Source organism: Chiloscyllium plagiosum, chromosome 5 (assembly GCF_004010195.1).
Source record: "Chiloscyllium plagiosum isolate BGI_BamShark_2017 chromosome 5, ASM401019v2, whole genome shotgun sequence".
NCBI lineage: Eukaryota > Metazoa > Chordata > Chondrichthyes > Orectolobiformes > Hemiscylliidae > Chiloscyllium > Chiloscyllium plagiosum.
In genome coordinates this window covers 55,852,336-55,875,375 of record NC_057714.1, presented here as the reverse complement: position 1 = coordinate 55,875,375, position 23,040 = coordinate 55,852,336, and the positions used below count along the sequence as shown (strand labels likewise).

The 23,040-nt window shown below is 39.1% G+C and overlaps 1 protein-coding gene across 3 annotated transcripts in view; it reads left to right on the top strand.

The window, feature by feature from the left end:
- Window positions 1-23,040, top strand: part of LOC122549912 (adenylate cyclase type 1-like) — a 290,966-nt gene that overhangs the window by 2,303 nt on the left and 265,623 nt on the right. For all 3 annotated transcript variants that reach the window (XM_043690132.1, XM_043690133.1, XM_043690134.1), the window contains 3 exons: window positions 237-937; window positions 3,430-3,579; window positions 5,741-5,859. In XM_043690132.1, the coding sequence (XP_043546067.1) occupies window positions 344-937; window positions 3,430-3,579; window positions 5,741-5,859 (863 nt within the window). In that variant the 5' untranslated portion in view covers window positions 237-343. The remainder of the gene's footprint in view (window positions 1-236; window positions 938-3,429; window positions 3,580-5,740; window positions 5,860-23,040) is intronic.

The window sequence follows — 23,040 nt, the reverse complement described above, 5'->3', positions numbered from 1 at the left end:
CGTCATTAATCTGAGCCTGGTCCAAGACTCTGGGTTAGGATGGGATCATTCTCAGCTGTGTGTGTATCTGGACCAGCCAGTGTAGGGGAGCCCTCTCAGTGCGCTGCTGCTCTCGCTGCCTGAGCTTTCGAGTCGCTAACTTCTAGTTGTTTCCTTCTATCGTTTCCTCTCCCCACCCTGATCTCTGTTCCTGCTCCCACCCCCTTTCCCTCCTTCCATCCCACCCGCTTCCACAGTTGCCTCCGAAGCTCCCACCTCCGGCCCGCAGACTTGGCCGGAGCTGTCAGCGAACCTTAAAGCGCCGGGGGACGCCAGCTTAGCGTGGCTTTTGGATGGCAATGACATGGAGGAAATACCATTTCGCAAAGTCAGGACGCGAAGGAGGAACTGTCCGTGCGCCCCGGGCTCGCCCCTCGACACCGTCAGCTGTGAGGACGAGTTTGACTGTAAGGAGCTGGAGTCCTTGTTCCAGAATTACAACCTGAAGCTGGAGCAGACCGCCACCCTCAAGGCTCTGGGCATCCTCATCATCATGACGGCCACTCTGGCCATCGTGGAGTTACTGTCCGGCCCGCGGCTGACCATCTCCAAGGGCTCCCACCCGGTGCACTGCATCATCTTCGTGTCACTGTTCATAGTCACCAACGTAAAGTACCTGCAGGTGACCCAGCTACAGCAGATCGTCAAGCTCAGCTTGCTGTTCAGCTTCACCTTCTCCTTCCTGTGCTGCCCGTTCTCGCTCGGAGCGTACGGCTGGGAGCAGCCGGCCTCCCCGGAGAGCGGCATGTGGCAGCTGATGCTGGTGACTTTTGTGACTCACTCGCTGCTGCCGGTGCGGACCTTGCTGGCCATCCTGTTCGGCCTGACCGTGTCAGTGTGTCACATCATAGTGACCGCCACTTCCGTCACATCCAGCAAGCAGCGGCTCTGGCGCACGGTAAGTCCCTCAGCTCCTCGGGCAAGGACAGCGGCTGGGGGGGTGGGGGGTTATGTTAACTTTCAAAATCAAATTCGGATTTCTATCAGAACCCTTCTTCAAACATTTTTAATTCTCAAGATCATCTGAACCATTTCCCAATTTATTTTTTCCCCCCTGGAAAGCTATCTTCCATTTCCCTGCAGAGGCAACTTTCAAACTCCTGCTTATCCCTTCGTTTTGCTGGGATTTTGGAGGGAGTTGCACTGTTTATGCACCTCCATCCGATCGCAAAGCCAGGACACTGACCGTGAGTTCAATCCCGCTGGTTAGGGAGGCTACTGTACAAAGCTCGCTTCACCAAACCCATTCACTGGTTCTCGTGAACACGCTGGGTCGAGTGAAGATTACCATTTTCTCCATCTCTAACTCTCTTCCCAACCCCACCGACCTCACATACCCCTCAATTCGGAAAACAAAAGGGTCTGAGTAGGTCTCAGTGAATATCGGCTCACTGCTCATTCTGTGCGGACCGTGGCGAGAACTCTCGGCAGCTCGCAGCACACTGAGCAGCCGTGAGAGCTGGAACCGGTCCGGGCAAAATAAAAACGAGGTCGGCAAAACCGCTCAGCTCAGGATTTACGAATCCCAGGCCCAACCGCCTGGCCTTCAGAATGCTTTTGTTCAGCCGCCTACTGACCAGGGTCAAAAACCTGGCATTCGCTTCGAAGTTTACGCTGAAAATGATCGCGGTCGTTCCAATTGGGAAGTCACTGATGTAGGCTCCACTTCCATGCTTTTAGATAAACTTTAAAACGGTCCGTCCTCTCCCCCAGCCCTCAATTTTGTTCAGGATATTGACAATTTGACCAAATGAGCAGACACCTGGCGGATGAATTTCAATGCAGAGCAATGTGGGATAATGCATTTAGGTAGCAGAAATACTCAATGGTGCAATTTCAAAGGGGAGTAAAGGGACCTCGGGGATCACGTGTACGATTCTCTGAAGGTGGCCAGGCAAGTTGAAACAGTTAGGAAAGCTAACAAGATCCATCGGTTCATATATAAAGGTATGGAGTATAAAAGCAAGGGAGTGATGCTCCACCTCTCCTAGTCATTGGTCAGACCACAATTTGGAATATTGTGTACAGTTCTGGATACCGTGTTTAAAGATGATGTTAAAGTCCTAAAGAGAGTTCAAAGCACACTTACCAGAATGATACCAGGAATGACCGACTCTAAATACAATGGGAAATTAAAGATATTGGACTTATTCTCCCTGGAGTAGAGAAGATTAAGGAATGACCTTTGAAGTCCGACAGGGTGAAGAAGGATATTCTATTTCCATTAGTTGGCACGTCAGTAACTAGGGGGGCATAATTTCAAGATTGTCAGAAAGAAAGTTAGGAGTGAGATGGAGAGAGTTGTGACAATTTGGAATGAGTTGCCTGGGAGAGTGGTGGAGGCAGATTCCATAGGTTTCAGAAAAGAACTGGAAGTATATTTGAAATAGATGAATTTAGAGAGCTAAGGGAAATGGGACTAGCGTGTTCTTTAGGGAGCTGGTGCAGTCACCATGGGTCAAATGGCCAACTTCTGCACTGTACGATTCTGTGATAACTCACGGATAAATACCAGTAAATAAGGGCCATGTTGGACTCCAGATCCGTTCAGATCAATAACAAAATTTCGCGGTCACCAGAAAACTGAGTACAGTGAGAGCAAGGGAGTGTTTGATCTGAACAGTACGTAGTTTGAGGTTGGTGAATCAGTGTGTGGAAAATGATTAGCTGTGATTAATATGACCAATTATAGTTACTTCGGCAACAAATATGAAACTTTTGAGGAGGTGCCAGTTTTGCTCCACAATGTTACAGCACCTGAAAAAATACTCAGCTTGGATTTTTTTTGTGCAGATTATAATTTTATTGGTGCGGGCTGTCCATACAAAGGCAAAATGAGCTGTATAGTTTACAGTAAAGAGCAGTCCGATGTTTGTTCACTTGCCGCCGACTTGCGGTGGGACCCATTCCTGAATCATCTTGCGGGTAGTTGAGTAAGGAACGTTGTTTCTTACTGTAGCACTCCTGTTAAACTGCTGAGTCTCCCAGCGAAACATTCACTCAATGGAGAGAGTGTGGGGTCAGGGCATTCTCTCGGTCCCGCTGTGCAATCAGCGATGTCTTCCTGGAGAGATCGTGCTCCCATTAACTTACCAATATAGTGTTCTTCTCATTCGGCTCGCTTGTGTATTCAATTTATCTATGTTGACCACTGAATTATTGTTTGTCTTAATGTTTGTTACTTCACCAATGAATTTCCCAGTTATGAGAACAAGTGAACTCAAAACTTTCTAAAAGTCTCCGCAGAGCCCGTCACGACTCCAAAACTGACCGAGCCCAGTTTGAACACGGAGATTGTCCGACCTTTTTTGACTGGTGTTAATCGATTGCTGGAGTATCTGTCAAACGCGCGGATTGATCGCAGCATGTGGTTTGTGTTTCTGTCGGCAGCTTGTGGCCAACGCTGTACTGTTTGCCAGTGTGAATGTGTCCGGGGTGTTTGTCAGAATCCTCACGGAGAGAGCCCAGAGAAAAGCCTTTCTGCAGGCGAGGAACTGCATCGAGGAGCGACTTCGTCTGGAAGATGAGAACGAGAAACAGGTCAGTGGAGGAGGCTCGTGGGAGAGCTCCAGAAGGACTAAAATGGGAGAAATGGTCGAAGGATGGGATACGGCTGTGAACCGTATCACCATATGACGAAAATTCGATGATTCTTCTCTCATTCTGTAGGTTTAATGAAAATCTAATGCTACATTTATACGGAAATAAATCTAAAAATGCAAATCAGGATAATATGCTGATGAAGAGATTATATATTGAAAGACAAAAAACAAACTGGTATGAAATTGTGAAATATTTATGTTTTGTGGGATTTTTAGAATTCCGAACCAATTGGATTTCAGAAGTTGCCAGCACCTCGCAATGTTTGTTACTGCACCAGAGTTTACATTTTTAACGGTGGTAATTTAGCTTAATCTGAAAAGACTATTGAAACAGACAACATGCCAGTTTTCAAATTCACATTTCCACATCTTATTGTTTTTTTTCTGAGGGATATTTTGATTAATCCAAGGGTTTAATCCTTAAATGGCCAAAATGAATAATAAAGGCAAAAGCGTCTATAGAAACTGGAAAACTGAAATTAATCAAAGAAATGTTTGAACACTCAACGGGTCAGCCTGCCAGCATCTGTGCAGAGAAGACATGGGTTAAAGCCTCGAATTTCCTGGCCTTTCTATCACAATTTTAGCTGAAGGGGATCTGTTTTTGCAGCTCATTACATATGACTTGTCTGTTCTCAATACAAATGATAACTGACATGCTAAGTGTTTCCAGCATTTTCTGGTTTTGCAAAATGTTTAATATTTTGCTTGTCATTATTATTCATTTTATTGTTACAATCAATTATTTAGTTGTTCAGCATTAAGGGAAGACTTCAGATTTCTGGAACTATTTCCATTAGGGCAAAAAAGGTTAAATGAGATTTATTTGGTGTTCAAAAATATGAATGTCTTCCAAACTGTAGAGGAAAAATCTATTCATCTGGTTTGAAAGTTAGCGATGAGATTTCAAAACTTAGAATGTTTACTAGGAAAGCAATTGCCTTTCAAAGACAATGGCTTTGTTAGAGGTCATTGTACTTCTAAAGAAAAAAAGATAAATATTTAAAGCAGGCGACAGTACAATGCCAAGAGACAATGGAATTAGGTTTGACGAGAGCCAACAGACCACAATGGTAGTCTCATTCTTTACTATCAACTTGCTATGGTGTATGTCTTCAAGGATTATTGTTTAAAAAAAAGTTTAGTTTTATGTTGTAACTGTCTTCTGATTGAAATTAAGTTTCTTTCTAATAAAGCAAAGCTTTCATTGTCAGATTATAAAGTGGAAGTTCAGGTCTAAGAACCAAAAATAATATTTCGCACATTTTGAATAAAATGAAATAAGTCATATAGCTGTGTGGTGAATGAACAATTTAAAATAACTGGGTGACAAATATTCAAATGAAAGTTTATATTGTGATAACAGCACATACATTGACCACAAACTATCATGCAGACATTTTGTTTTAATTTGCTAGCTGTTCCCAAAAGGAACCAAGCCACAGAGAGGCTTAGAAAAGCCAATTAAAATTAATTGAAGGAAATCACTTGTCCACAGAATTATTTATCTTCAGTCTTGTGTGGCATGGTGCTGTATTTGTTGCCCAGCCCCCTCTGCCCTTGATTTGCTTTTTAGACTATTTTCAGGGGACAGTTCAAATTCAATGACATTGTTGTGTATCTGAAGTCACGTGGTCCAAACTGAGTAAGGATAGCAGATTTCCATTCTTGGAGGACATTAGTAAGTGTCCTACTCAACTCATCATTAGGCCCACTTTTTAATTTCAAATTTTAACTCAATTCATATTTCATTACCTGCAATGGTCAGGTTTTAACCCACTCACCAAAATATTACCTTTGGGCTCTGGATTGCAGGATTAATGTCCAGTGGGGACTTTACAAATGCAATCCTCACCTCCCTCTTTTATAATTGCACAAACTGTATAATTTAACAGTGTATACAATACTTTTATGAAATCAATGGAATAAAAGTGCGCTAAACACATTAATTTATATGTAATGAATAAATTATAGTCACAAAATAGATATGTCAAGCAATTTCTTAAATCTGATATCTGAATATTTAATAAGTACTTTAAAATGTTCTAATAATTTATAGTTACATATCACCAATAATCTTAAAATGTAATTTATCACAGGAAAGACTTTTAATGAGCTTATTGCCCAGAAATGTGGCAATGGAAATGAAAGAAGATTTTCTGAAGCCTCCAGAAAGGATATTTCACAAAATATACATCCAAAGGCATGACAATGTCAGGTAAATAAGTCGTCTTTTATAGTTTGCCTTTTAGTGCTATTGCAACTGTTATTTATCTATAATCGATGTTCATGATTGATTACCATGAGATACAATGTTGAATGTTCTTGCCTTCATGCAGCATAGAAGTCCATTGGACATCACATGTAACTTTAATAACAGAACACTGTAAATTTATGCAAAGAAGTTAAGAATGAATCAGACAAATACTACAATAAAGTCAAAGTACTGGAAAAATATCAGGTCTAGCAGCAACGTGGAGCAAAAAACCGTGAACATTTTGAGTCCCATGTGACTCTTCTCAGAACTTAACAGTTCCAAAGCTTTCTGTTTTTATTTCAGATTCAAATATCTGTTTTAGCATTCCCAAATCATCTGGTTTTGATAATTAAGAACTCGCCAAAATTATTTACAGGTACGATAATGTTTTCTTTTGTTTAGGGCCTCAAAGTTTTCTTGCATGTGTAGTACCTGGACCAGATTAGGCTCAGAATCTCACTACTTCAGTGTCGTTTTGACATTGTCATTTAGAGTCATAGAGATGTAAAGCACGGCACCAGACCCTTCAGTCCAATCTGTCCATGGCAACTAGATATCCTAACCTAATCTAGTCCCATTTGCCAGCACTTGGCCCATATCCCTCTTACCCCTTTCCATTCATATACCCAGCCAGATGCTTTTTAAATGTCGTAATTGTACCAGCCTCCACCACTTCCTCTGGCAACTCATTCCATACACGCACCACCATCAGCATGAAAAAGTTGCCCCTTAGGTCCCTTTTAAATTTTTCCCCCCTCACTGCATTGAGATAAAACTACACTTTAATATAGTTATGTTTGTGATGCCATTCTTGTTGGAACATCATTAAAAGCATTTTAAACTTATTTTGTTTAAGCTAAAGTGTTTCGCTACATTAATTGCATTGTAAAGTTTACATTGAATTCCCATCTGTCTATCCTGATGGTTCAGTTAGATGTTAAGGACATCATGACAGTTCTCAAGGGAGAGCAGGACATTTTTACTGTTGTCAGCGTATTGCTGCTCAAACTGTCTCAGTTTGAACATTGCATGTGGTAATATAGTTTCAGGGAGATGCTGGAGACTTGGCCTTGATAAATTTATACTATTGGAATAGTTATGAGGCAGACAATTGCTTTAGTTTAACAGTGCATGAAATAATACCATCGAGACGCTACAGCTTTTTTTAAGGATGACTTCATGCGAATATAGTTTAATGTATAAAAACTTTTCATTCTCCAAAGACTGTTTTAACTAGTGATAAATTTTGACATGACAATAGCTCATCAATTAATAGAAGCATTGAATTTAAATACTAATCACTATTCAGTTTCTGGAATTAATCTCAAAATTTAATGTTAGTGATAATTGATAACAAAGGGGTAATTAAATTTTAATTACATTTGAAATTTGCCAGTGATTTTAGAAGATTCATGGAAGGAATTTTTAGAGAAGACATTGACTAGGTTGAGCCTGTACTCATTTTAAGTTTAGAATAATGAGAAGTAACCTGGTTGAAACATTCTAGATGCGAGGGGACATGACAGGGTAAATGCTAAGAGGCTGTTTCCCTTGTGGAAGAATATAGGACCAGAGGACACAATCTCAGTAAAATGGGTCACCAATTTAAGACAGAAATGAGAAGGATTTTTTTTTTCTGTCAGGGGAGTGAATCTGTGAAGGTCTTTAATGTAGAGGTTGGTTCTTTAGATATATTCAAGACCGAGACAGACAGAATTTTTAACCAGTAAAGGAATCCAGGATTATGTGGTAAAAGACAGGAAAGTGGAATTCCGATCAGTAAGCTTCACATGGTCAGGAGGAGAGGTCACATCCAGAATGAGAGTTATTTTGCGGGTTTGGAGCAGCGTGGGAATTCGGTGCAGAGGGGAAGAGGTGCTTGACTATTTGTTGGTTTGTAGTTTGTCAATTCTTTTGAACAGAATAAATGGAAACTGAGGATATGAGCCTGGCACAAAACCAAAAAGTGACATCACAGGAAAATCTGTAAATTGGTAATACCTGCCAATTTGGTGATCTATTAGAAGTTACTTTCACATTGAAGGCAAATAGGAGAAATATTTACAGGTTATAAACTAAAAGAACAAGAGGAAAATTTATACAAAACAAATTAAGAACTAAGTAAATAAAATCAAGATGCTTGGCCAGGAGATGTGCGGGAGTCAGTGTACCCCATAGTGGTTCATAATGACATCTATAGCAAGTGTTGGTTACTTGAGGAACTCCAGCTCAAAGTTGATGAGCTGGAGTCTGAGCTTCAGATGCTGTGACATGTTATGGAGGAGGAGAGTTACCTAGATACTACACTTCAGGAGGCAGTCACACCCTTAAATTAATTACCTTGAATTAAGTCAATGGTCAGGGACAGGAGGATGTGACTATGAGCGAGGCAGGTAGTCAGATCCAGGAGGTAGTGCTGAAGGAATCTCTGCCCTTGAGCCTGTCTAACGCGTGTGAGATTCACACTCTCCGTTTGGATGAGAGTGGGGCCTGCAGGGAGGATGAGCAAACTGACCATAGCACCCTGTTTCAAGGAGTTATTCAAGACGGGAGAAAAGAGAAATTTAGTTGTAATCAGGGATTGGAAAGTCAAGGGAATAGACTATGTTCTCTGTGGCTAGAATTGAAAGTTACAAAGGCTGTGTAGCCTGCCTTGTACCTGGTTTCCGAATGGAGAATGTGGTATGGGAAGGGAAAGTTTCAATTGACACTCTTACATATGTACTAACAATATAGTTAAAAGATGGAAGAGGTTATTCTGAGGGAATAGAAGCAGCTTGGGGCTAAATTAATTGCAGAATGAAAAAGGTAATAACTCTGAAACTTTACCCGAGCCACGAGCTAATTGGCACAGGGTCAACAAGATCGTAGATGTAAATGTGTGGCTCAAAGATTTGTGTGGGAGAAATGGGTTTAAATTTATGGGACCATGACTGTGGAAGGAAGGAGCTGCTCCACCTGAATCATGCTGGGAACAGAATCCTGGCAACTGGCATAACTCAGGCTGGGAATAGGGCTTTAAACTAAACGTTTGGGTGTGAGGGCGGTGGTGTTAATTTGTATGACAAGTATAAAATCAAACTGAAGGTGAAGATAGGATTTCAGGTTTGTGAGGGGACTGTTTGTTACCAAAATATTAAAAAGAAGGAAGGAACAGAATTGTAAATGTAATTTTTATACCAAGGAATCAAAAATGTTGGGAAACTGATAATTGAACAAACTTAAAAGCTTTGGATCGTAATGCACAATACATTCAAAATAAAGTAGGTGAACTGACGGTGCAAGTCAAGGTAAATGAATATGATCTCACAGCCGTTATGAAGACATGGTTACAAGGAGATCAAAACTGGGAAATTAACACTTGGACGTTTGACCTTTACAAAGAGAGAAGGGATGGAAAAAGCGGTGGGGTAGCATTGCTGATATGACATAAAATGAAGACAATTGTGAGAGTCTGATTTGTCAGAAGTAAGGAAATAGCAAGGAAAATAACACTTTGGTAGGAATAGGAATGCCCAAACAGTAGCCTCTTTGTGGGAAAAGGCTAAAATTCAATACCTAATAGGACAATGTAAAAAGAGTAGAGTAATTATGGGTAACTTTTAATCTTGTTTATTGGCTTAATGAAATTGGAAAGGGTAGCTATGACAATTAATTCATAGTGTATGAGGGATAGTTTCATGGGCAAACTAGGGAGCAGGCTATCTTGAATCCGGTAATGGGTAATGAGACAAGTTTAATAAATTATCTGAGTAAAAGATCCTATAGGAAATAGTGACCAAAACATGAAGAAAAAATTTATTTTGAGAGCGAGAAACCTGTCAGAAACAACTGTTTAATGTAAATAAAGGGGATTACAATGAAATACAATTAAAGTGAACTGGATGGATAGATTAGCAAGAATGAGTAAAAGTAAGTAGTGGCAGACATTTAAAAAGGTAATTCATGACTCTCGGCAAAAATACATCCAGGTAAGGAAGAAAACTTCTGAGAGGGATAAGACAACCGTGGCTAACCAAGGAAGTTGAGGAAAGTATTAAGTTGAAAGAAAAGGCATGTAAGGAAACCAAAGTCTGCGATAGCCTTGTAGACTGGATAAATGCAGAATCCAGAAAAGAGAGACTATAAAAAGATAATGAAGACAGACAAAACAAACAAGGGCAAACTGGTGAGGAATATTAAAACTGGCAATGAGAGCTTCATTAAATATATAAACAGGAAGAGACAGGTCACATTGATTTTCTAAGTGGCCTATATTCAATGTGGGGAGATGGTTTTGGGGAATGAGGAAACAGCAAAGGTGTTAAATAGATACTTTGCATCAGTCCTTACAGTGAAAGATACTATGAAACCCTGTTAAAAACGAAAGAATACAGGGGAGGAATTAAGTACCAGCACCATCAATAAAGAAGTAATATCAAACAAACTAATTGGGCTAAAAGTGAATATCTCATCTGGCCCTGATGGTTTGCATCCTGGGATTCTCAAAAAAAGTAGCTATGGAGGTAGTATATAAATTGATTGTGATTTTCTAAAAAAAAAACACTCTACTCCAGAGAGGTCCCAGAGAATTGGGGGGAAAAAAAGCTAATGTGGCCCTCCCATTTAATTAGTCCACAGTTATCTACCTTTTGCTTCCCTTAAAATTGGAGGGAAGCAAAAGGTAGGTAACTGTGGGCTAATTAACCTAACATCCATTGCTTAAAAAATATTGCAATCCACTAATAAGGAAATAATCGCAGAAAGTTTGGAAAATCATAATCTAATCAAACCAAGTCAGCATGGCTTCATAAAAGGGACATCCTGTCTGACTAATTTATTAGAGTTTTTCAAGGAAGTCTCAACCAGAGTGGATAGAGGGAGGTCTGTTGTATAGAGGGACACCAGTAGATATTAGATTAGATTACTTTACAGTGTTGGAACAGGCCCTTCGGCTCAAGTCCACACCGACCCGCCGAAGCGCAACCCACCCATACCTCTACATTTACCCCTTACCTAACACTACGGACAATTTAGCATGGCCAATTCACCTAACCTGCACATCTTTGGACTGGGAGGAAACCGGAGCACCCAGAGGAAACCCATGCAGACACTGGGAGAATGTGCAAACTCCACACTCAGTCACCTGAGGCGGGAATTGAACCTGGGTCTCTGGCGCTGTGATATGTTGTATTTGAACTTTCAGAAGGTGTTCAACAAGCTACCTCACAAAAAATTAAGTCAGAAGAGCCCACAACGTTGAAGTGGTATATTGTACTGTGTCCACGTGCTGGACAAGCACATGGTTGGCAGTAAATTGAGGGGTGCATAGGTTAGGTTGATCTTAGATTAAGATAAATGCTTGACATAACATCGTGGGCCAAAAGGTCTGTACTGTGCTGTACTGTTCAATGTTATATTGTCATGGATAGGGAACTGGCTAATGGACAAGAAACAGTGAATGGGAACGCAAGGTTCTTTTTCAGTTTGGTGAACTGTTACCAGTGGGGTTCCACAGGTATCAGTACTGGTCTGCAACTGTTTACAATGTTTATTCATGACTTTTGAGAGCAAATTGAATGCACTGTCATCAAATTGACAGACAACACTAAAATAGGTGACAAGGTAAATTGTGAGAAGAATACAAATAGTTTACAGAAAGATCAGTAAATTAAGTGAGTGGCATAAAGTTGGCAAATGGAGTATAATGTGGGAAAATATGCAGTTGTTCATTTTGGAAGGGAGAACAAAAGAAGAGAATATTATTATTTGATTTGAGAAAAGCTGCAGAAAGGGCAGAGGGTTTTTTTTTCCCTGCTGGTAGATTCTAGAACCAAAGGACATTGGTATCTCTTTATTCTGAGACAATTTGAGTGAGATGAGAAATTTCTTAGGAGTCTTTGAAACTCCTTGCCACATAGAGCTCTGGGGGTAGAGTCTTTATGTATATTTAAGACTGAGCTAGGTAGACTCTCGATCAGTAAGGAGATCAAAGGTTCTGGGCAAACAGTGGGGATATGGATATGAGGAATGTCGAATTAGTCATGATCCTATTGAATGGTGGAGCAGAGGCTGAATGGCCTACTCCTGTTCCTATTTCCTATGGTCTCATAGACCAGCTGTGATCTACTAGAATCATGGAGCAGTTTTGATGGGCTGAATGTTCTGCCTCTGTTCCAATGTCTTATTATATTATGATCATTGATCTGGGAGAAATTAACACATCTTGAAATTAATCATTGATGTACTTTTCAAGAGTGTACAAGACAGTTTGATCATTATAAATGCGAAAATTTGCTGTTATCCTCCATTTTGTAAACAATAACTAAATCTCGGTTTAACAATAGCACTCATTTGTTCAAATTAGACTGACCTTTATATATAGCTGATATATTTCTGAATGACAACATTACTTCCAGCTCTTTAGATTTTCAACATTGCTATGGTGTTCCAAATGAAGTTTCAACAACTTTTGGGTTTGTTTCAGTGCTGGAAAGTTATAGCGGGCAAAAATGTTATTTATAGCAAGCATCACCAGTAATACCACTGCAATAAACTAGCTTTCTTTGTCCAGAATTGTGTGATATATATAACTGTGTGTGTCCTTATATGGGATGCTTTGTAACATCAATAACATTGCATTTTTGGAATGGTTGATCATTCTTACACAGCAAATTCCAAGTCATAACATTGTATTCATGTATACAAGCCTGAATACCAATATTGAATTAATCATCTACTCATTAATTTTGGTGTGTTTTTGGATATTTATTTTCTTTCTCTTACTGTAGTTCTCCATTGCCTGTAGCGAATTTCATTCTGAAACAGTTGTTTGAAATTAACATTTTAATGTGCAACCCAGTGTACCAATTTATTTTAATGATTCTCCCTACCCTCTGAGTTGTTTTGCAGATGGATGATACAGGTGTTATGATACAGGGTAAATCCTCCTACTTAAAGATTTATCCCGTGCAGTAATCTGTAAAATTTGAGTAGCCAAGAGCTATTTAAAATAAAAATTAACAATTATATATTTCTTAAAATATATTAGAATAATTAACTAACAAGTCTTTACAATTCCTTCCTCTAACCTATCTTTTACCCTCCCTTCTATAATACTAGTCCGATAAAACTCCCAATTAAGATTTACAGAAAAACCCAAATTTTAAAACCAGCCAGATTGGCTCTCCAGGTCAGTGATATTTTTCTCTTGTGCAAACTCCTTCTTCTCTAGACAGGTACCCCTCAGTTCTGACTAGCAGTTTACAGCTGTTGGTCTGATGGCAGTTGTCCTCCAAACTGTTCGATTTTCCCTTGTCTTATACCCCAAAGCATTGGATTGTGTCATTGGCTTTTAAGATTGTCAATACACTCAATTCAAACTTGATTGGCATTTGGTATTCTTTGGGGTATAATTTTAAACTGATTGGCCTAATTCAAATTTGTTTTGTTGTTTTCAGACAACCAGCTATCCCAGTAGCTGGATGACATGTTACACTATCTTATTGAAAATACTTGGTGCTGTTACTGCTAGCCTTTAACTCTCATAAAAGTACAGTGCACCCACATCTTCATAATGCAGTTGCAAAATTGGGTGACGTGTGGGTGGCTCCCCACCGACTAATGTTTTACCAGCAGTTCTAACACAGTTAGAGGAGTTTAAGGGGAGCTGACACATTTTATGGCAGTGCTCCAACTGATTTGGGATATTTGACATTATTGGCTATGATGATATCTGATCATTTAGTATATTCTTGACACCAGTTTCACAGACCTAAAATTTGAAAGCTGAAATTTGTAATGCATTCTGACTGTGAAAAGGACACTGGCTGACCATAACCTGGATTGCTCTTGTTTCTGTACCTAAGACTATTTCAGATCACAATTTCAAATGTTAAAATGTAACCCACAAACTCTTTCAGTAAACAGAGTGAATCCGAGATCTAACCAGTTGCAAGTTTCAAAGTCACAATATCTGAGGAGTATTAGTCATTTACTGTTTGTGAGATCACTTGGGTTACTACCCACTCAATTATTTTTTAAGTTGAAATTTTGTGGCATAAGGACAGACTTTGTGCAGCAAGCAATCAAGTGATTTATTACCAATTTGTATAAAGATTTCCATTCCATTCAATATCTTGCCATTGTTATGATCAAGCTGATGGTACAATTGGACAAGTCAGATCCTGGAATGAAACCTGGCATCGTAGATTTTCTGTGGTTTTAGTTAAAGTGGCGGTCAACTATTGAAATACAATTATACGAGACTCTAAATTTTCTTTCACAAAACAGAAGCTTATTACACAAAAGCTGATAAAATAACATGCCAGATGGGTACAGGTCAGTGGGTAATTTGGGTACCAAATGGGTATGAAACGTGGTAAAAAAGAACTTAAGACTCACAGTAAAATAAATTCAGAATTTTTGATGACCACTAATTGTCTATTGCACTATTGTGCACATCAGGATCCTGCAGAATTTCCATTTAATTAGATGCTGAAGGAGTTGCTCAGGAAGTTGAAGATTCTGCAGGGCTATTACCCTATACTTGCACCAGTGATCTTTAATTTTCTTTACCACAACTTGCAGCTTAAAGAGTGTTGCCTGGAACCATTCAAAAATATCCATTTAAATTGGGAACATTGGAGGTTCCAATTGAAGTTAAGCAAAATGTTGCTGAGGAAACGTTAGACTATTAAATGCCTCATCCAACAATTTAATTGAATCCACAACATAGTCACAGCCACTCGATCACCATGCAACCAGACCCCTTTTCATCCCCAGCCCCTAATCTAACATGATACCCACCCCTGCCACTTCTCAGCTCACTGACCCTCATAAACTACCATTTGGATTTGACCATTGCGTCCCACCCCCGTGTTCTGACAAGCCCCCACGATCTGACCTGGTACCCTGACAGCACTCCTTGCTCCTCATAACCCAACAGAGCTCCCATTTCAGAACTCCTAGTGTCAGCCTACACCCACTTGGAGACCTGCTAACAGTGCTCCCATGAGACCAGAATCCAACTCCCCTTGACCTTCACCCCTTGTCCGACCTTCACCCCTTGTCCACCCTTCACACACTCCACCACCACCAACCACCCCCCCCCCCCAACAGATCCAACATTGCCTTGCCATTCTAATCTACCATTATATACCTTGCTCCTTTGCCATCTTGGTCTGGCACTATGTATCTGGCACCTTATGCCATACCCATTTGGTACTCTACCCATTTGGCACCCAAATTACTGATACCCACTGAGCTGTACCCATCTGGCATCTCACTATTCCATGGTCCTAACCTCGGTAAGACTGGTTGTGATGCTGGATCTTTAATGAACAGAAAACTGAAATTGACTACTGTGAGACCGGGAGAATGGTTTGTTCTACACCGAGGGATCTGTCTGAAGGAGCTCAGTTAGAAATGTGGAGTTCTTTCCTTTCATTAAAAAAAAATAGGATTGGCCAGCTGTATGAGAATGCCAGTACTCGGAAAATCCTTCCCAACATTGTCAGTTATAGAGACTCAAATATAGCTATTTTACTGCTCTATGTTAAACCTTTAAATGTATCTTTACTTATTCATCCCAGTTTCTGTCCTATGAACCATGGAGTCTTCTTAGATGAATACAAAGTTGAGAGCTTAAACTTTTACCACTTAACACAGATTTCTAACCAAGCAGTCTTGCTTTAGAAGTTTCACACCTTTTCTCTTAAGGTAACTGTTTTCCCTGAATTGCTTTTAAAAAGAAACCATTCTAAATAGGAAGCTATAACTACTTGCTTCTAACTCCAGTCAGATCTCCTCTGAAATATCCTAAACACTTTTCAAACCCTGGGTTTTCTAAACTCGAGTCCTTGATCAATTCTTCATTAATCTTAACTGAAACCAAATTAATTGCCTTCAATGTTTTCTCTACCTTTTCTAAACTACTTCAAATTAGCCTTAATACTCCAGGCATTCTCAATCACTCACTTACAGACAGACATTGGATTAAGTTACTGTTCCAAAAGAATCTGTCTTATTTTAAAATTAAAACCCTTTGCAAAAGTAACCAAGCCATATACCATTATTTTGATACCCAAACTCTTAAAAATATATACATTCCGTATACCTTCAATCACACCTTCTCTCAAAGAAAAATGAAAATATGGTCTTAAGAGGCATTTTTAAATTTTCTATCAGATCTTTTTAGCATTTTTGTATTTACATTACAGTAATATGTTGACATTAAATATATAAATGTTGTAAATGTAATACTTTTATATAAAAGAAATAAATGTCAACAATATTGATAATAGAAATAATTTTAGTAGTGTATGGTTGGAAGATTAGCCTCTACTAACACAGTTGTAAGTTCTTTTCCTGAAATTTCTCCAAATAAATCAAAGGATTGTGATTTGTTTCAATAAGTGTCATCAGCTTTGTTAGATATAAGATTTCAAACTGATATTGAGCCAACATTACACACACTTTCCTTCACCACCATTGGAAATTTCTGTTAATAGGCATTCGGTTTCTTCCAAAAAAGCTGAAAAACTATTTATGTTCCATTTTGTATTCATGGCACCCACACTAATGCCACTGCTGTCAGCAGCCAGTTTGAATGGCTCCTTTGTAATTTATGGATACTAAACCTGGTGTCAGCACAGATTTCAAGTTATCAAACACACACTCTTGGTTCTATTGCGTCTATTAAAATATTCCACCTTTCGTTAATTTGTCAAAGCAGCTACTGCAATGCTGAGATGTAGGAAAAAAACTTCATTTAAAATCCACTCCAGCCTATATGTTGCAAGATTTTGTGTTTTTGTTCTGCCATAGAAAAGTCCAAAATAGCCATTATTTTTAATCCTCGAGGTGCTACTTGGCCTTATCCCACAATGTGACCCAAATAAGTCACTTTTGGAATAAAAATAAAGAGCTGGAGAAACCCAGGAGGTCTGGTAACCTCGGTGGAGAGAGAAATAGATTTAACATTTCGAGTCCAATGACTTCCAAAGAGGAATCATTTGACTTGAAATGCTAAGTCCTCTTTTCTCTCTACACAGATGTTGTTAAAACTGTAACATTTGTCCAGTGCCTTGTTTTTATTTCAGATGTCCAGCATCCACAGTATCTTGCTGTTTTCTTCAGTAAGTTTTTTGCTTTGGCAAATCCACTTTTAGCCAGGTTTATAACTAAAACAACTCCCTGTAACTGATCAAGCAATTTGATGAAGTGGTGTGAAAGTTTTCAGTCAAATCTGGAAAGAACAATCATCAGTCTAAATCATGCAATTATGTAGACCCTCAATGATTTCAATGGTTAACTATTGGAACTTTACTGGTGCAATTTTCATTTACGATGTGAGTTTGCATTGATAAAATCAATCCAGTGTTACTAAAGCTGATTTCTTTTTTTGGCCCATCAGTCAATTGAACTCTATCTTTTTAGCAAGCTAATTTTTTACAAGTTGTGTGTGTCCAATTATTTCAGTGCAGTGCTCCCCTCTTAGAATAGGATAGGAGTCTGCTTTTGTTTCTATGTTGACTTCAGCACAACCACCGCATGTAAGGTCCAGCTCAATATTGCAATTGTCCACCATCAACTTAGTCCCTTTTCTCATCTGAGCTAATTTCTCTGGATTAAGTCTAAAAGGATAATGTTTTATAGGTAACTAATCCTCAATGTAAATATCAAGAACAGCTAAAGGTGCTTTTCTGAGAAGTCAAATTGATACTATATCAGCCTTTGAAAGTCATTTTGGTTTGCTATCTAAGCTTTGCAGCACTTCTGTTATCCAAACTGACATCTGGATTGACTTGTAAATTTCCAATTTCTGATTCATTCTCCATTGTTCTGGTATTTTCACTTCAATCCCTATTTTATTTGCTATCATAAAAACACAAAAATAAAACATAGAAGTACAGATGCTGGAGATCTGAATAAAAAATAGAAATTGCTGGAGAAACTCAGCAGGTCCTGTATCTGTAGGAAGAAAGTAGATTTAACATTTTTGAGTCTGTTGACTCTTCTTCTGAACCATAAAACCACTGCAGACAATCTTCCTATCATATTAGTTTTTTTTAACATACTAATATGATGCATTCACCAATTTTGTTTTTTTGTTTTTGTTTTTCCCTTCTGGCTAGAGTATTAAGCTTTTGATTTGATAACGTCCAATGAAGTTTGCTTTCAATGTTTCCCCAGAGACAGGTAACTCTTTGAACTTTGGCTTATTTATCTGCTCCAGTTTTCATTGGTGCACACAATCAGGATCTGTCTGTAACAGTGACCAGGAAGGGATATGGAATAATTGGACAATGCACAAGTATTGTGATGGGGAATGAAGAAGATACTTTTGATTTTCCCAATGTTTAATTGAATGATATGTCAGCTCATCCATAATTGGATACCAGTTAAGTGGGCTGACACGATGGAGGGTGTCAAGATAACAGGCAAAGAACTAGTGCAGAGTTTTGCAGCAGTTATGTGCAATCTCATGCCATGGGCTAGATTTCCCTGGTCTTGTGGGAATGGGGCTAGTTGCAAGGAAATTGGGCAAATAGTGATTAGGTACACTAGAACCTCCATGAACCTCAATTATCCGAATATCAATTATCTGAATAATTATGAATATCAGATTATCTGAAGGAGATCCTGAGGTCCTGGTAGAAACATTACATCAAAGAGGTGTTTCCAGCACTGATCGCATCTTTTCATTATAGTGATTAAAAGTGAACTTGGCTTGCTAAAATGCTGCCTAGAACAGTCCTGGATGTCGATGGGAGCCCAGGCACTGTCTCCAAATTCTGACCTCCCACCCTCCTCTCTCCCCACACTTTTCCTGGAGTGTGTACCCTGAACACACCCCTTCCCCAGATAATCTCTCCAACATTTTCCTGTACAGGGCAAAGGTGGAACCTGTCAAAAATTGGTGTGTCTGTGTGCTATTTGGAGACTCGCCCCTCTAAGACAGCAGCAGTCTTACTGTTGGTGTCCATTCTGGCTGTCCTGGAGCAGGGGGTCGTGGGGTGGGGGCGGTGCAGCGGCATGGAAGGGGGAGGACCGGTGGACGGTGTGCGGGGGTGGACAGGGGTGGATGGTATTGAGGGGGTTGCATGGGGAGGGCGGGGATGCACTGGGTACAGGGTTGGGTGCAGACTGGGAATGGGTTGTGGACAGGGACTCGTGCGCGATGCCTAGTTTCTTGAACGGAGAGCGGACTTAGCAAGTGCTCGCTATGTTAATCCCATTGAACCAATGGGGCAAGAGGCTTTACCAATGTTGCAAGTCCCTTACGCACAAGTGCATGTCTGCTCAGAAACAAACCCTGAGATAGAGAGGGGAACAAGACAGGCAGAGCGAGGAAAAAGGAAACCAGAAAACAGAGTCCCAGAGGAGAGACATTGAATCAATTAACCGAATAATCAATTATCTGAATGAAATAGTGCTGGCCAATCTCGTTCGGCTAATCGAGGTTCCTCCATACATGGAAATAGGCAAGCACTTAAGGGAGCTAAAACCCCGATAAGGAATAATTCTATGGTGTCCCTGGAACCTCTTCACTGACAAATGGCTTCTTTATTTGTTATAGTAGTTTTCTATCATTATCTCCTTTCCTTTACTGGGTCTAAGGGTTTACTTGTAAAACCACAAGTGAATCTTATAGGACGAGGCAGTTGACTTAAGCATGATATAATTTGTTATATGATTGCAGTCAAATACATAAAACTACTAAGTTAGAGATTGTCACTAAGATCATTGGGAGCCTTATTGATATGGGTCATCATTCTCCAACATTTGCCTTTCAGAATCATTACCTTACACAACATCACCCCCATCCCCCACAGCATGCAAAGACCACATCCCTACACCCATTCCACACAAACACACACTTTGTTGGAGACAGATTTCTTGTGGCAAGCTCAGGTCCCAAACTTCAATGAGGGGACCATGTGGATAGAAAGTTACAATTGTACATAAGTACGGAAATGGGGCTAACAAGACTTAAGAGGCACCAACCCTTTGATTCTCCCTACAGATTCAGGAGCTGAACAAGGACCGTGACTGGAACAACTGTTAATTAAATTGTTGCATTCTGGTAGATTGTGCTGCCTGTCTAGCCCTCAGCAAATGAAGTTGCTGGACACCATATGGAAACCCATTGGAAAATCCAGCTTTGTTGCAGAAGTAAAACATTTGGAAGAGAAACAGGAAAATATTAGAGATTGTTCCCTTCGTAGTTTCCAGGGAACAATGTGGCAGCAGGAAGAGAAACCATGGTTGGAATTCTTTGACTGTGATTGATAGTGAAGGGTGGCAAATGTAATCTCTCTGTTTAACAATAGAGGACATGCTTTGCATGATGATATTGTATCTGACCTGATGGAAAAACTACAAAAAGGCTTAGAAGAAGGATGGATAGTGCTTGATATAATTTGTAATTTTTGATCAGTGATATAACGCTGTGCTGCCTTAACATAGAAATAGCATCCCAGCAATGGAAATAGAGGCCATTTGGCCCATCAAATCTGCACCAGCTCTCTGAAGAGCATCCCATCCAGACCCTGGCCCCCACCCCTTCCACCATGCATTAACCATGGCTAATCCATTTAGCCTGCACATCCCTGGACACTATGGGTCAGTACATGGGGAGGTAACAGATTAATAGTCCAGCGATACCATCACTAATGTTCTGGGGACCGGGTTCCAATCCTTCCGTGGTGGTGATAGAATTTGAATTCAATACAAATCTGGAATGAAGATCTAATGATGACCATGAATACATTGTCAATTGTCAGAAAAACCCATCTGGTTTGCTTATGCCTATTAAGGAAGGAAACTACCATCCTTACCTGGTGTGGTCTGTGACTCCAGACCCATAGAAATGTGATTGACTCTTAACTGCTCTCTGGGTATATAGGAAAGGGTGGTCTCACCAGTGACATCTTTGTTCCATGAATGAATAAAAAACAAATGAGCTTGGCCAATCCACCTAACCTAGACTCTGTGAGGAAATTGGAACACCTGTGCTGTGGGAGGAAACCAGAATACCTGGAGGAAACCCATACAGATGCATTGAGAACATGCAGAACTCCACACAGTCACTCAAGGCTGGAATCAAACTTGGGTCCCTGGTTCTTTGAGGCAGCAGTACTAATCACTGCTGCTCTTTGAGGCATCCAGTTATGGAGTTATAGGAAAAACGAATGTGGTATTTAATTAATATTTAAATGTGTTCTGCCACTTTTACCAACAACTTTGAAATAATGTATATGTACAAAAGGATAGTTAGCAAATAGGATTTTGTTATAAACTAGCAGGTTAGAATATATCCTGTGCAATCCTAAACTAAGTTAAAAGGCTGTTTAGCAAATTCAAGCTGGCTTTTTTAATTAGAAACCTGTACTGTTATGAAATAACAAAAACAAAATTTATGATAGAATCAGACTTAAAATCTGAATGTTTTGATTGTGCAAATCTTGTTAACCATTGTTTTTGAAAACAAGAAAAGCACAATCTCAAAGATAATGGAGAATTCTAGACTGTGTTTTATGTAATGTTAAGAATAAGGTTTTCCTTGTACAAGATGACAGATTTAGATCATTATTGACCAATCACCATAACAATGCAATTTCAAAATCCTATTTTAGAATTTTCATCACTTGATCTCTTCAATCAGTGCCTTGGTATAGTTGATACAGTCTCTTATAAATTAGGGAGATAATGAAATGATTAACAATTTGATACATGTAATTTCTTAACAGACGAGAATTAATGAGCAGTTGATAAATATTCAGTGGCGAGTGGGTGTCTCATAACTGCTTTTGACGTGTTCAATAAGCTTACTGTGAATGTTTCAAATTTCATATATACAAAATAAATATCCTTGTCAGTGATGCAAGCATTCTTCACAAACAGTCTCAGTTACTTCAACATCACAATTAAAATCTGGTGTTTCTGTCATATAATTCTGTTTTGTGCAATCAACTGTATATAACCAAACACAAATCCAAAATTCAAGCACAAATTCAAAGCTGTGCAGCTATAGGTTCTATTATTCTTTGCATTAGTTTTAACAATATCAACCAAAAACACTAGATTGAATTCATTACATGATAGGTTCCTATTAATCGTACATGTTTAGTCTTTATCAACTCTTTCGGTGAAGGGATTCATATAAGCATTTTCTAAAAGCATTTGAATAGGTATCAGTGTGTAAGTTAGCTCACTGAGCTTGAAGGTTTTTTCTTGATGTTGCCTACTTTGGTGACAAAACATCTGAAAACAAACCTTCAAGCTCACCAAGCTAACTTACATACTTAATCATCAACCTGAGCTACAAATCTTTTCAAAATCACGAATCTGTATCATTTTAATTTACTATGAAGCACCAATTTAATTGTATAATTCTGTACAATAAGTAGTTCTGTATAATTATTTTAAAAATCATTTCCATCGTTGAGTAGAATAGAAACTTATTGTCTTGTATATTTTTGCATGAAAATATTGATAAGTCGCCCCATGACAGCACCTACATTTACTACAGAAGTCATAAATAAAGTCAAATTAAGACAAAGTTCATCACAGTTCAGTTAATAGCTCCTGGGTTCAGGGAAAGCTGAATTTAACCAATTTATTCAAATTGGACTTTTCACAGTAGTGGAACAGACATTGATTAATAATCTTTATTTTTGTGATTAACTCATTCTCAGATTACCAATTAATCTCAACAAGTTACCTCTCAAAATTATATCAAATAATGCTTTATAAAGTAATGTTTTAAGAATTAGTCTAAAACTTCAACTCGATTACACCTGCTCATGGTAGATTTTACATGTAGCAATGTGTAAAAGAGTGTGAGCGTGGGAATTTGGTGGTGGGAAGGGGAGAAATCTTTCCATAATTAACACAGTATGGCTGCTGCTTGTGTCTGGATCACCAAGTGGATGCAAAATGGAAAACCTACTCTATCATCAAGTTGAATTTCACATTTCTGGAAGCATGTTTCGGATATTTTTCTCATTAAAAGTTTGGTTGATTTTCTTTAAAAGATGCAAGGTTCTGAAAATATTATACTTTACAACAAGCTATTTATATTAAAACAAAGGCATTTGCCAATTAATGTCAAATGAAGTAATGCTGAAAATGTATTAAAATGATGAACATCTTACC